This window comes from Macrotis lagotis, chromosome 4 (assembly GCF_037893015.1).
Source record: "Macrotis lagotis isolate mMagLag1 chromosome 4, bilby.v1.9.chrom.fasta, whole genome shotgun sequence".
NCBI classification, from domain to species: domain Eukaryota; kingdom Metazoa; phylum Chordata; class Mammalia; order Peramelemorphia; family Peramelidae; genus Macrotis; species Macrotis lagotis.
In genome coordinates this window covers 202,313,907-202,328,935 of record NC_133661.1, presented here as the reverse complement: position 1 = coordinate 202,328,935, position 15,029 = coordinate 202,313,907, and the positions used below count along the sequence as shown (strand labels likewise).

At 42.1% G+C, this 15,029-nt stretch overlaps 1 protein-coding gene and 1 long non-coding RNA gene across 6 annotated transcripts in view; one reads left to right on the top strand and one right to left on the bottom strand.

Moving 5' to 3' along the window:
- SPTBN5 (spectrin beta, non-erythrocytic 5) overlaps nt 1–15,029 on the top strand; it is a 97,069-nt gene that overhangs the window by 41,022 nt on the left and 41,018 nt on the right. For 2 of the 5 annotated variants that reach the window (XM_074235162.1, XM_074235161.1), the window contains 13 exons: nt 463–620; nt 1,886–2,021; nt 2,572–2,717; nt 4,353–4,467; nt 4,903–5,013; nt 5,800–5,979; nt 7,491–7,691; nt 8,737–8,997; nt 9,701–9,805; nt 10,998–11,165; nt 12,157–12,312; nt 13,185–13,376; nt 14,020–14,115. In XM_074235162.1, coding sequence (XP_074091263.1) covers nt 463–620; nt 1,886–2,021; nt 2,572–2,717; nt 4,353–4,467; nt 4,903–5,013; nt 5,800–5,979; nt 7,491–7,691; nt 8,737–8,997; nt 9,701–9,805; nt 10,998–11,165; nt 12,157–12,312; nt 13,185–13,376; nt 14,020–14,115 — 2,025 coding nt within the window. The remainder of the gene's footprint in view (nt 1–462; nt 621–1,885; nt 2,022–2,571; nt 2,718–4,352; nt 4,468–4,902; nt 5,014–5,799; nt 5,980–7,490; nt 7,692–8,736; nt 8,998–9,700; nt 9,806–10,997; nt 11,166–12,156; nt 12,313–13,184; nt 13,377–14,019; nt 14,116–15,029) is intronic. The other 3 variants (XM_074235160.1, XM_074235158.1, XM_074235159.1) reach the window with 3 other exon arrangements.
- The window catches only part of LOC141522072 (uncharacterized), a 31,947-nt gene that overhangs the window by 11,780 nt on the left and 5,138 nt on the right, over nt 1–15,029 (bottom strand). The window contains exon 2 of the long non-coding RNA XR_012478124.1: nt 13,169–13,304. This is a non-coding gene — a long non-coding RNA (uncharacterized LOC141522072). The remainder of the gene's footprint in view (nt 1–13,168; nt 13,305–15,029) is intronic.

The window sequence follows — 15,029 nt, the reverse complement described above, 5'->3', positions numbered from 1 at the left end:
TTATCTCTCTTTACAGTTGGGAAAACATAGGCAGAGTGGTTAAGGGACTTGGCCAGGATCATACAGCTAAGTATCAAAGAATAGACTGAACTCTAGCCTTCCTGACTCCAGGCCCGGTTCTCTATTCACCACACCACCTAGCTGCCTCATAGTTTACCCTAATGGTGAAGATAAGTAAATATACTTTATATCTCTTCATTCCTGAGGGGATTGGTTATTAAAGAGAGAACCTATAGACTTGTTAGAAATTGGGCTTGCCATTATCCAGTGAATATTTGTTGAATATAATTCCTTTCTCATCATTCACAAGTAGATTATAAACTTTCTGAGTATCATATTATCTGCTTCTTTGATATTGGACACACAGTTGCCACTCAAATGTTTATGAATGAATGAATGAATGATCTTCCTTTTCATCCCTGTACTAATAAAGGCTCTTACCATCTGATCCCATATCTATAGGCCTTAGAACAGGAGCTAGCCCTCTATGGGGGCTTTGTAGCAGAGCTCGTCCAGACGGCACAAACCTTCACCAGCCCCAGGTCCTCTAAGGAGATTTCTGGGCCTGCAGGACAGTTACAAAACCAGCTTCAGGAGCTGAAGGAAATGGCAACCACAAGGTGAGAGCCCTGGACCACAAATGCTAGGTGATCTTCCCCCAAGCTGGGAAAAGAAGAGCCTGTCTGGGACCTCCCCAGTCATTCCTCTAGCAATGATGATGATGATGATGATGAAATCAATATTTACATAATGCTTATTATATGATAGGTTCTGAGCTAAGCCCTTTCCAATTATTATCTCTTTTGATCCCCACAACAACCCTGGAAGACAGGGTCTATTCTTATCCCCATTTCACAGATGAAGAAACTGAGACAAACAAAGGTTAAGTGACTTGTCCAGGGTCATAAATTCAGTAAGTGTTTGAGGTTGGATTGGAACTCCGGTCTTTCTGATGCCAGACCTCTCTATCCACTGCACAACTTAAACTCTGGTCCCCTCCAGATGTTGGAAGAGAGATAGATTCCTGAATGGTACTCTTTTTCTCTTCTAATAGACACTGAGGGCAGGTACAGGCTGGGCAGTGACCTATGGTCACCTTCTCTCCTCCTGTCCCCACACTCAGGCATCCTCCTACTCCCCCACCCATGGGGGAGGTCATTGTGATAGACAGACTGCAAAATCAGAAGACCTGGGTTCAAATCCTTCCTCTGTCCTAAGGTGTATGATTTTGGATAAGTCACTTGACATGTCTGAACCTCCATTTTCTCATATAAAAAATGAGGAGGTTGGACTAGATGAAGATGATTTTGGGTGTTCTAGTAAATAGAGTACTGAACTTGGGGTCAGGAAGACCTGAGTTTAATCCCACCTTGGTCACTAACTTGACTGTGTCTGGGAAAGTCATTTAACCTGCCTCAGTTTCCTCATCTTTAAAATGGGTATAAGAATTAACAGCTGCCTCAAAGAGTTGTTGTAATAATGAAGTGAGATATAATATGAGAGAACATATATAAAGTATTTTGCAGACTTGGAAACATTATATAAATGCACTGGTCCTGGTGTCAAAAGGACCTGAGTTCAAATCCAACTTCAGACACATACTAGTTGTGTGACCCTGTGCAAATCACTTAACCCCAATTACTTCCCCAAAGAAAACCCATTATATAAACGCTAGCTAGTATTATTGCTGTTGTTAAATCTATTATGCTGTTATACAATTCATCTGCATCATGTATACATTTAAGCTCCTATTACAGAATCATATTTTATCCAGCCATGTAGTTGTAAAAGAGTCAGTCCATCCCATCCCATCGCCCTCCCTGGCTATGACCAATTGACCACTGTGGGGTTGATTTTTGGTGGGACTGGGGGGTTGTGACCACAGAGACCATCGGCTGGAGGAGAAGCTGAGGCTACATGAGTTCATCCAGGAGGCTGAGGAGCTACAAGGCTGGTTGACCAGGCAGAAGCAAATGGCCAGTAGTGAGGAGGACCCTGGAGAAGACTATGCACATGTGCTGGTAAGGGAGAAGGGAAGTGCCCAAGATCAGATGTGGACAGGGGAAAGGAAATACCTTGGAGAGTACAAGGACAAACATGTCCCAGAGGCTAGCAATGCTCTCTGAAGAAAGATGAGCCTTGTCCTTTATGGAGAGGCTAGCCACAATAATCAGGGCAGAGAAAGGAGAGCAAGTCAGCCAGCTTTGGGGGAGCCCCATCCCTTGATCAGACTCCCCAATCCCAATGGAGCAGGTAGGACATCCACTCTCTCTTTGATCTCCCATTCTCTGGCACCCCCAAGTTCTTGGTTTCCCACTTAAGTGTACACATATAGGAATCCTTAGAGGTTATGTATGGGCTATGACAACTTACCAGTCTGGGATCTGAGGATGCATTTAAGAAGGGTAGTGTGACACAATGGAAAAAAAACCCTGGTCTGTTTTTTCAGTTGAAAAATGAAGAGGTTGCATTTGGTGTCCTTTAAAATGCCTCCCAGCTCTAAATTGCTGACCCCATAATGGAATAAATGGAAAGTGAGCTTCTCTCTCCATCTGTGCTTTCCCACCTCAGCACCTCCGGGCCAAGTATGAGCTGTTTCAGCACCAGGTGGAGACAGGTGGAAGACGAGTGGCAACCTGCCAACAGCTAGCAGAGACCTTGTTGCAGAACCGGCACAGTGCCACCCAAGAGATCCGCCAGAGGCAGCAGGAACTCCAGTGAGTAGCCAACTGGCCAGGGCCCAGAAGGCACTGATGAAGGAGTGGGCCCAAAACATGGTAATGGGCTGAGAACCAGCCAACATCACTGGCACCCACCAGGCTTGTGGGGAGAAGAGAGGCACCAGGAAGCTATCCTACTGAAGCCGAAGGCTGCTCCCATGAGGACAGCATTATAGCTAGAGTGGCAGAGGGGTAAAGAGGCTCAGTCAGGATTCAGAGATACAGCCTGGAGAAAGAAAGCAGGTTTACTTTGCATTGTATTTTGCTGCTTATTGTTCAGTGTTCAGTCATGTTCTTTTCTTTATGACCCCCCCATATGACAAAGATATCCATTATACTAGGAGCAATGAAAAGTGATCAAATAAACTGGTAATGGGAAACTGTTGCTGGAATTAGGGTTCAGATCCTGCTTCTGATTATTGGCTAAGTCCCTTAAATTCCTTGGGCCTCACTTTCCTTCTCTGAAAAATGGCAGACTTGAACTTAATGGCATGGCCTCTGGAGTCCCTTCCAGCTCTAGAATTATGATCTAAATTTCAAAATAGAAGATATGACCTCAAAAAGGTTTAATGGGCAGATTGTTAAAAACACATAATAAGGGGCGCTTTGGAAGCACAGTGGATAGAGCTCCCTGGAGTCAGGAGTACCTGAGTTCAAATCTGGCCTCAGACACTTAATAATTATCTAACTGTGTGGCCTTGGGCAAGCCACTTAACCCCATTGCCTTGCAAAAACCTAAAAAAAAACAAAAAACCACATAATGAAGCCTATTCAGGGCAACCATATGAATGCTTTCACAGCAAACTACTGCCAAGTATTATGGGACAATACAAAGGGTACTTCATTCAGAGTCCTTATAACCTAAGTTCAAATGACTTGACTATTTATTTCCAACAAGACCAAGGGCAAATCATTTAACCTCTTTGGGCTTCAGTTTCCTTATCTGTAAAAATGAAAGGTTTGGAACTAATGATTTCTATGGTTCCTTTCAGATTTAAATTACATGCTCCTTTGAACTTAAGAGACTGTGGGCATCATGGAAGGCTTGGGGCAAAGAAGAAGAGAAAAGAAAGGGGAGGAGGGCAATGAAATGAGGAGCATTGATGATGGAAGCAGAGATCTAGAGTTGGAAAAGACCTCAGAAGACATATTAGACTAGCCCCCTCATTTGTGTCTTTCTTTGTTTTTCAGACCTAGTTAACACTTTGAACTCTGTTGAAGTTGTGTAGACAAAGACACTGGAGGATTTGCCATTTCTTTCTTTAGCTCATTTTTTACAGATGAGGAAATTATGGCAAACAGGGTTAAATGACTTGCCCAAGGTCACACAGTTAATAAGTGTCTGAGGTTGAATTTAAACTCGAGTTTTCCTGACTCAGTGCTCTAGCTGCTGCACCAACTAATTGTAACTTTATCTTTACAGAAAAAAAAAAACCAAACGAAGTTAAATTACTTGCTAAAAATCACCTTGCAAGACACTAGGGCCAAAAGAAAGATTTGGAGTGAATTTTGATGGAGCTCAGAAAGAATCGTAAGCTAGACTAGACTAGGTCCAAGATGGGGATCAATGAGTCATAAGGACGGGTATTCTTGGAAGGCAACTTTCACCCCACCCTTGTGTCCCCATTGCAGGAGAGCATGGGGAGAACTGCAGGGGCTGACTCAAGTCCGGGACCAATCACTCAGAGATGCAGAGACAGTGCTCAAGATTCACCAGGACCTCACAGATGCCCTTGCCCACATACAGGTAGGATCCAAGGAGAGGTTTCTTCTAGGAATAGAAGCCCCTATTCTCCCTGCCCCCATTCCTTGTACCTCTCCTTAAGATAGTTAAATGGTGGCCCATTGGATAATGCTCTAGAGTCAGGAGCAACTAAATTCAAATCTTGCCTCATTTACTATCTTTATATCTCTGGGCAAGTCATTTAATTTCTCTCTGACTCAATCTCCTCATCTATAAAAAAAGGTGCTGGAGAAATAAGTATCTTTGCCAAGAAAACTCCAAAAAAGGAGTCACTAAGAGTCAGACTCAGTTTCCTCATCTGTAAAATGAACATAATAACACCCATCTCCCAGAGTTATTGTTAGGATCAAAAGCACTAATATCTATAAAACACCTTAAAAGCATTAAAGAAGTATAGAAAAGTTTGTGATAATTATTAAGATAATTCTTTCTATCCAGGAGAAAGCCATAAGCCTTCCTGATGATGTGGCACAGGATAGACATGGGGCCCAGGCTCAGCTCCGTCGACATGAGGAGTTGGAACGTGACTTCTCAGGCACTGAGCGGCAGGTAAGTCAGATGAGGTTTCTGTATAGCACCCCTCATGTCTATCATGGCTAAGAATACCAGCCCTTGCTGTGCCTTCAAATTCCCTGGACTCTGAACCTAGAAAGACAGTATGATCAAGGGTCAGACCCAGAGCTAGGAAATGCTGAGTTTGAATCCCGCCTCTGACACCTTGTGGCTGTGAGAATTTGGTCAATCATTTCACCTCCCTGAAACAGTTTCCTCATCTGCCAGAATGTGATGGTTGCACTAGATCAGTTTCTAAGCAGATCTGTGGACTTTCTAATAGATTCTGCACTAAGCAGATCTATGGACTTTCTAATAGATTCTGCACTAAGCAGATTTATGGACTTTCTAATAGATTCTGCACTAAGCAGATCTATGGACTTTATAACAGATTCTGGGGATTCCCCAGACCACCTCTCCAGATATGTGTGAATGTGGACCTGGGTGGAGTTGTACATCTGAGCTATGCTTTTGTCAAAGCAGTTTAGTCAGCAAATATTTATTAAGCAGTGCCAGGGACAATGTTATATACTGGAAATACAATTACAAACAGAAAGATTTTTCTTTTTGACCTCAAGTTGCTTAGAAAGCTGTAAAGGTAAAGGAAGAGAAAGAGGGAATGAAGTAGGGGGATGGAAGAATGTAAAAGAGATGAAGATATCTGGTGAGGGGTCATTGTAGAGAAAGTCACCAGAAAAGCCTGGAGAGATATGAAAATATGACTGAGTATTCTCCTGCAAATGAAGATGACCCTTTCCCTGCCTGCCCCTTGCCCTTCTTCAGCTGCAGGAGCTTTTGGACACAGCTGATGAGATCCAGAAGTTCTGCTCACGAGCTCAGATAGAGACCCTCCAGAGGCAGCAGGAAGCTGTGGTACAGAGCTGGGAGTCACTAAGGCTGCGGGTGGAAAGACGTCGGGGAGAACTGGAGCAGGCTTGCTTGCTTGCAAGCTTTCATACTGTGGTGAGAATTCCTCAGACTGACTTGGGAGTAAAGACTTTGGAACTTGGAGGGGCTGGGTATAGAATCTAAACTCCTTGGGGGAAGGGGCTATTTTTTTTAACTTTGCACCTCCAGCACCTAGCACCTTACATAATTGTTTTGGACTAGACCTGGTTTGAACTTGGAGTAATGGAATATAGATTATAAATTCCTTGACAGCAGGGGTTATTTTATATTTTAACTTTGCAGCTAGATATTTGTTTTGGACCAGATCTATGATTTAATTGATATAGGAACTCCATGTAAAGTTGCTCCACTGAGAAGTAGGCAATTTGCCCAAGGTCACACAGCTAGCATGCATCAGAGGCAGGACTTAAATCCAGGTCTTCCAGAGCCTAAGGCTCAGTCTCTGTCCTTGACACCATACTACCTCTCAAAAGGTATTGTGTAGAACACAGAAGGGAATGTAGATGTGAAATATATACAGGGCCAGTCTATACAGGGCAGTCAGATATGTAAATACAATATGGTAAGCAAAGAGGTATTCATCTAGGGAGTTGGCATCGGGACAAGTAAGGGACCCAAATATGGTGGACAAATTACTGTCCTTCTATATCCTATAGATGTGTCCCAGTCATTAAGTTCTTACCATGTTTTGCACTAGGCAAGATGCAATGACAGATTCAGAAATGTAAGACATGGTCCCTGCTTTCAAGAACCTCATTCATAATCTACTTGAGAAGAAAAACATACTTGAAACCATAATTAATATTGTCAGAAAATACATTCTTAGTTGGGGGCACAGATTATAAGTACTGTAGAGTTCATAGAAGCGATAGCAAAAAGTTTCCTTGAATTGTCAGTATTCAAGTAGGAAGTAGAGCTTAAGAGAGCCAAGAAGGAAGAGTAAGATTCAGGCAGGTAGAAGAGAAGGGGAAGGGTGCTCCTAACCTGGGGAAGAAAGCGCAGGAAAAGAGGTCACGGTAAGAGTAAGCACACCTTGTTTGAGGAGCAATGATGTAAGTGAGCTAGCTGGAGAACATCGAGGGTTTAAGCCTGGAAAATAGCAGATGATAAGTTTGACTTTAGACTGGAAAATCAGGTTTTGGAGAGCCACCTCAGCTTCACACCACAGACTTTGAGCTGCCCACATCTAGAGAACCAGGGAGCATCTGAAACAGTTGATATCTGAAAAGAGTCATGTGAGGCAGTATGTACAGTGGAAAGAATGCTGTCCTGAAAGTCATAGGACCTGAGTTCAAATCTGAACTATGCTCCCTGACTATCTGTGTGACTTGGACAATTAGCTTAAGCTCTCTGGACCTCAGTTTTCACATTTTTTTAAGATGAGGTGTTTGGATGAAATGATTTCTAAGATCTGGAATCAGTGACTTATGGGAACCTCCAAACTAGCTCTGATATCTGTACAGGTGTGTATCTTGGCAGGTTTGTTAGAGGAGCACATAGAGTTCTGCTTCTGTGAGAACTGGTTTTCTGCCGCTGACTCCTCTTCTCTCTGGGGTGGGACACAGGTACAGGAGTATACAACATGGGCGACTGGAGTTCAAAGGGAGCTACAGGCCGAGGAGACATCCCGGGATGCCAGCAGCAGCCACTTGCAGCTTAGTTTGCACCAGGATGTCCGGGCTGAGCTAGAGGCCCAGGAGGAGGTGTATCAGCAGGCAGTACAACTAGGACAGGGACTCCTTGAGAAGGGAGCACCTATTGAAGAGGTAGATTTTTGCTCTTTCCTGCCCCATTCCACCCCTTTCTTGCCTTTTCTTACCCCTCCTCTACTCTGATGACATACCGGACAAGTCCTAGGAACACAGAAAAGCTTGCCCAGACACATACAAAAGCATAGAAGCAAAATTCTAGAGCTAAGTGGGGCCAGCAAGTCCAACTCTCCCATATGTTATAGAAGAGGAAGCTGGGGTCCAGGATCATTAATGAGGGGTATGGGATTCACACCCAGGCCCTCTAGCTCCAGAGTCAGTATTATTTCTATTGAATTATCCTGCAGGAGGGGAGAGGAGGAAGAAACAAGAGAGATTTGAAGGTAGAAATAAGGCAGGGGTTCCATATTGATTCACAAGAATCATCAAACAATAGAGTTGAAAAGAGGTCTTAGGGACCTCTTAATGTGAGATCTGTTGAATGTGCACACTCATATGTATTCAACAGATGTATACATATAAGTTGTCCCTTCTACATCGAGGGGGTTAAGGACATGGTGCCCCCTCAATCTGGAAAATCCTTGTCAAATTGCTTGGCCTTCCCTTTATATCAAGGAAGTCTGATTTTTTTCTTTTTTGTAAAATTTAGGTTAAGTATTTGGTCATAGACTCTGTGTCATCTGCTGGCCTTTGCCATGACTTCCACAAAACTCCCCCCAAAATACCCATTTCGTTTCTTCAGCCAGCCCACAATATAGCCAAACGGCAATAGGGAAAGTTGTGATGTGAAAGGGATCACATCAACAGATGCACACACACACATGTATATGGAATACATATGTGTATATAACATGTCTTTGTGTATTATTCATGTGTGTATTAACACATATGTATGTGCTTACATATTTTGATACTTGTATTTCCATAGAATTGATTTCTTTTGTAATCCTAAGTATTTTATTAAAAGTATTTGAAAACGTTGTCCAGAAAAGATGAATTACTCCTAGTTAGAGATCCTCTAGACGTGCCCCCTTCTTCTACAGATAAGGAAACTGAGACCTTGAGAAGTCAAGTAACTTGCCCAAAATCATACCATTTACAGCAGAACCAGACCTGGAACCCTGACTATTCTGCCATCCCACCACCACCACCACCAAAAACTTTCTTAGACCAACCTATCCCAAACCCAAATCAGGCTCTCTGTGTGCTCCAGATCCAGAAGAAGCTGGGAGCCCTGAAGGAAGCACAACAGAAGGTGTTCCAGGCTTGGGAAGAGAAGCAGGAGCAACTGATGTCCACACATTTGGAACAGCTCTTCCGAAGAGACTGTGACCACTTCAATAAGATCCTCACTGGCCAGGAGGTACTTTCCACCCCACCCGCTACTCATGCCCTTGCTTCCCAGTGTTCTCCATCATCTTTCCCTCATTAATTACCCCTCCCTCCCCTTCCTTACATAATATACATATACATACATACACTCCCAGATTCACATTTATTTCTTTGCTTTCTATTCTTTCAGATACACAAACACACACACACACACACACACACACACACACACGTGTGTGTGTGTGTGTGTGTGTGTGTGTGTGTGTGAAAGGATAGATTATGATATATAAAGTGTTGCAGGGGGCGCCTGGGTGGCACAGTGGATAAAGCACCGGCCCTGGAGTCAGGAGTACCTGGGTTCAAATCCAGTCTCAGACACTTAATAATTACCTAGCTGTGTGGCCTTGGGCAAGCCACTTAACATCATTTCCCTTGCAAAAACCTAAAAAAAAAAAGTGTTGCAGGAAAAATAAGAAGAAAATTATACCTTTCAATGTGGCTAAAAAACCAGGGTGGACCTTCTCTGATCCCTCCATCAGCTGAAGCCTGAACTGTCATGAGAACATAGATTTAGAGCATATGAGCCCTCCGGTAGTCTAAATCCCCCTCATTTTGAAGATAAGGAAACTGAGGCCCTGGGAGGTTAAGCAACATATACATTCATCCATCTGCTTATGTCCAAACCAAGTAGATTCTTCATTCTTCTCTTTGGCCCTCATGATGGATTGGTCTAGGTCTATCTAAAAACAAGTGTCTTGGAAAACTCAGTGGAGGGACTGGAGAGGCTGATTTGGAAGCATGAAGCTTTCCAGAAGATTCTGGCTGCCCAGGATGAGAAGGTGATGTGCTCAGAGGGAAGCTGAGAAGCTCTGGTTAGTCTCCGAATGTGGTTGGGTATGGAGGAACATGGAAAAGTCCAGAAGTAGGAGGAATGAGTCAAGATATTGTGAGTTGTATCGGGGAATAGAAAATGGAAAGGGTAGGGAGAGGCTGAATATTGACCTAAATTGTCCTCTCCCAATACCCTAAAGACCAATTTGAGATCACAAGTCATAATTTTGGATGGCAGGCACCTTCGAGGCTATTTAGTCCATCCTTAGATAGATGAAAAAATTGAGTCAGACAGGTCCAGAGCCCTGCAAAACATCACACAGCTAGGAAGTATCTAAAGCAAGATCTGAATTTGGGACATCTATAATCCACATACAAAACTTTGTCCATTGTACCATGCTAACTCCTAGCTTCCCTAGGGAGATTGTTCAGTCCAAAGTAGTCAAAATGGTATATTTGGGGAAAAAACATACTAGGTTCAGAGACAAGAAGAAGCTAATTTTTAAATACTGACTTTGACAAATATTAGATGTGACCCTGGAAAAGTGATTTTTTAAACTTTCCAAGTCTCAGTTTCCATATTTGTAAAATGGGGAGATATTACTGTACTACCTATTTTACAAGAATTGTAAAGAAAACATATTGTGCTTTGAGGATAATAGATGTGAGTGGTTGGTATTGCGGACAGGGTACTAAACCTGGAGTCAGGAAGACCTTAGTTCAAATCCTGCCTTAGACACTTCCTCACTGAGTGATGTTTGATAATGCTCTTAAATTCTCTGTTGTGTGACCCTGCTCATATCACTTGAACTCTCTCAGTTTGAGTTTCTTTTTCTGTAAAATAAGGATGATAATAATAGAGCCTACCTCAAAGGGTTGTTGTGATTATTAAATGAGATAATATATGAAAAGTATTTTGTAAAGTTTAAAATTCTATAGAACTACTTGATTATTATTATTATTATTATTATTACTATTATTGTCACATCATTCTTGGTCTAAAGTATCTTGGGATGTGTCTACTCCAGAAGGGATGAAAGGCTCTGTTCTGTATCCTCCAGACAGTAGATTAATTGCTATTTTATCTGCCCTGCTTTCTGTCCCCTATAAGCTTGCTTCAGAGAGGGAGCATGCAGAACTAGGGATGTGCAGCAAGGCTCTGAGACTAGAGGGATGATACAGGTTTCTCCCCTTCAACAGGAAGCGGCTCTGCAGGAAGAGGTGAAGCATGTCAAAGGAGCCAGTGTGCATGAATTACTGAATTTGGTGCTGGAACGACGAATGCGAGTCAAGGAGCAAGCCTATGCCCATGGGAAAGCCCTGCATACTGCCCTGTTGCTGGCGAGTTTCACCAGGGATGTGACTGAGGTCAGAACCAGAGCTGCACCAACAGGGTAGTAATGGATAGGACAACTGAACACAGCATAGCAGGCCCCAATAGATTGGGGCAGGTGGGGGGGGGGGGGCTCGGAGGCCCTGAACATCTAAAAGGAGCCACCAGCTAACTCCAGAACCCCAAGACCTTACCTTGAGTGTCCCCCCCCCAACCTCCTCTCTCAATGATAGTAAACATTGGCAGAACTGTTAAAGAACTTCTGGGGGCAGCTGGGTGGTGCAATGGATAGAGCACCAGCTCTGGAATCTGGAATATCCGAGTTCAAATTCAACCTCAGACACTTAATAATTGCCTAGCTGTGTGGCCTTGGGCAAGCCACTTAACCCCATTGCCTTGCAAAAAAATGAACAAACAAACAAACAAATAAACAAAAATAAAATAAATAACTTCTGCCTGGTTTGCTATTAATATCAGTTCAACATACCTGGAAACTGCCTTACCCAGGAGCCTCACATGTATCAGCCTTGGCAGAGATTATAATTCTAATTCACAATCCAACAAAGGCATTGTGCTAAGAGTTGGGAGGCGGGGGTTACAAAGAGAGTCAAAAACCATATGGTTCCTCCCCTCAAATAACTCATGAGAGAGACAACTTACAAATAACTATATACATTCAAGAGATATATGTGTATGTGTTACTTATAAATACATATACACCTATATACACACACACATATAGTAAATGGAAGATTGCCTGGAGAAAAAGTCAGAAAGTAGGGGAGAGGGTCCTGGGAGAGGGGCAAGAATTAGGAAAGGCTCCTAATTCTAGCAACTAATGCACTTGTTTCACATTCAGCAAATTATGTGTAATAAGTCGGTATAGGCCTAGGAAATGGAATGATAGGGCTGTCCTGGGATAGCATACAGAACTAGAAGTATACAGCTAGCCTCTGGGCCCAGGAATGCTAAAGGTTAGGTTAGTTAGAACTAACCCTACTCCTGCCCTGCCTCTGCTATGTCCAGGCAGAAGACTGGATCCAGGAGAGAACTCAGCAACTGGAAGAACCAAGCCCATGGTGTTCTGGTGACCTGAAGGACAAACTGAAGGGCCTACAGAAACACCAGGTCTTTGAGGCTGAGGTCCAGGCCCATGATGAGGTTATAACTCATGTTTCCAAGGTAACAGCAATTAACTTTCAAGGAGCTTCACACTAATTGGGAAGGCAATACATTTAAGGAGCTTTGGTTGTTGTTGAATCACTTCAGTCGTGTCTGACCCCTTTGGGGGGATTTCTTGGCAAAGATAATGGAGAGGTTTGCCATCTCCTTCTCTGGCCCATTTTACAGATGAGGAAACCGAGGCATACAATGTTAAGTGATTTATAGCTAGTAAGTGTCTGAGGACAAATTTGAGGTCAGGAAGATGAATCTTCCTGTTTTCAGGCTCAGTACTCTATTCATTGGGCCACCTAGCTGCCTGGAAATACTTAACAACCTACTCTAAAAAGAAAAATGTGCTCATGACAGACTTTTAAGTTTAATCTGAATTACTGAAATTTTTCCAACATTTTTCTGAAATCTAGACAATCAACAAAACAAAAAAAAATATCAAGCATGTGCTGATTTCTGGAGTGTACTGACCCTGCAAATTTAACAATTGACTCTTATGAGCCTATAGGAACTGGCTCTAGCACACCCCTGCCTTTAGGAGAGTTTACTTACAGCATGAAGGGAGAGTTCTGGGGCCACAGAATAGAGGGCAAAGACTAGGAGTTCTTTGTCTAAATCAAACCTAAAGAGTGGCCTTTGGGAAGGATGGGAAGTGGACCTGAGGGTTGGAGTGCAGAGGGGATTCTGGGTTCCTTCCATCAGGGATAGGGAATGGGGGAGTATGATCAGTATCCAGTCAGAAAGGTGGGGAAAAATGACATTAGCAGGAAGGTTGGGGGTGCTCTTTGGAAAGGGGACACTGGATCCCAATTGAGGGAGGCAATATTTTAGGGCAAGAGACTAAGAAGATGAAATTTCCTGGTACCTGGCTCTCATTGCAGAAGGGAGAAGCTCTCTTGGCCCAAAACCATCCTCAGACTAGAGAGATCCTGGAGAAACAGCAGAGACTTCAGGAACAGTGGTGCAAGCTGAAACAGGTCATGGTCAGCAGGGGCAGGAGCCTGGAAGACAATCGGGACTTCTTAGAGTTTCTACAGCGTGTGGACCAAATAGAGTCCTGGATCCGGGAGAAAGTAGGAATGATTTCCTATATACTTAAGTATCAATGTATTTATTATATGTGAATATACATACATAACACACAAATATATAGTTTATAAATCTGTAGATATGTTCAAATACAAATATATATTATAATTGTTACCTTATACATTTTCTATATCTCTATATTTCTATAGAGAATCCCTATTTTTGTATAAAATATGTGATATCTATCAAATATCTTTTATATCTCTCTATATATACTCTCATATATGTATAACCATATAAAATATATTATTTAACATCATTATGTTAAATATATGCATATCTATAAATATTTCAATATATCTATTTATATGTATATCCAGTTATGCCTGTATATTATATTATGCATAAAACAATTTTATATATATATATTTCACACACATATATATGTTAATATATATAAACACATAAATATATCTATATAAAGAGTTTATGTTTCTTTATATAAATATATTTAATTTGTTTTAGATTGTATCATTGCAGGGAACTTCTGTTGTGGAAACTCTATCAAAGTAGATCAGCAACCTATTGGGCAACTTATATTATGAATGAATGAATGAAAGGAGGGAGAGATAGATGAATGAAAGAGCTTTTATATGCGAGCCATATAACCCTCTCTTTCCCTCCCAGGAAGTGATGGTGAATGTTGGAGACTTGGGGAGAGATTATGAACACTGTCTACAACTCAGCCGAAGACTGAGTGAATTCCGAGGCACTGCCTTATGGGTGAGAGAATTATAATGGATGTCAGATAAGGAATGGTGTCATTCAAATCCAGCCTCAGATATTTACTTAGCTGTGAGATCCTGGGCAACTCACTTAACCTCAATTGCCTCCAAAATAATAATAGTAATGATGATGATGATGATAGAAATGGGGTCAGGAAACCTTACCTACATTGGTACAAATTGACTTGGAAAACCACATATTATTAACATTAACTATGCTCTTTGTATTTTTATTTTGTAAAATATTTCCCAGTTTTATTTTAATTTGATTCTGGGTCAATATCTCTGATGTAAAGGACCATTTAATTAGACCAACCCTAATCTCAAACATGGAAACTGGTGAGATCACTGAAGTGGAAAGAACATGGACCTGAGAATCAGAGGCCCTAAATCATGGCTCACCTCTGACACTATCCATGTGAACTTGGACAGGTCACTTAACTAATCTGGATCTCAGTTTCTTCATTTACAAAATGAGAGGGTGAGGAGGTTAAGTGAATTCTGAGGCCCCCTCTAGTTCCAGATCTATGGTTTTCCAATCCTATGATCAAAAGTAATCCCTAGGGCTAGATAACCTGAGCAAATTCTGAAAGCCTTTTTACCTCCCATGCTCTCTCTTATTCATCCAGAGAAGTTCCATCTTCACTTTATAAATTTCAATTAGTCACGAAACTGGGCTTTCTTATATCCCCATAGCTATCTTACCTCCCCCTCACCGCCTTTAAAAAGATCTTTTTTTATTCCAAACTCTTTTGAGAACAGGTTTTGCTCATTTATGTGTTTGCAAGTAGGATGTAAGTTTTCCAGGGGTGGGAGCAATGTAATTCTGAGGTTCTGGAGATAGATGGCCTTGGATTAACCTCTGTTAATCAGTCATTTATTAGGTATCTCACAGGTGTCAGACCAGATACT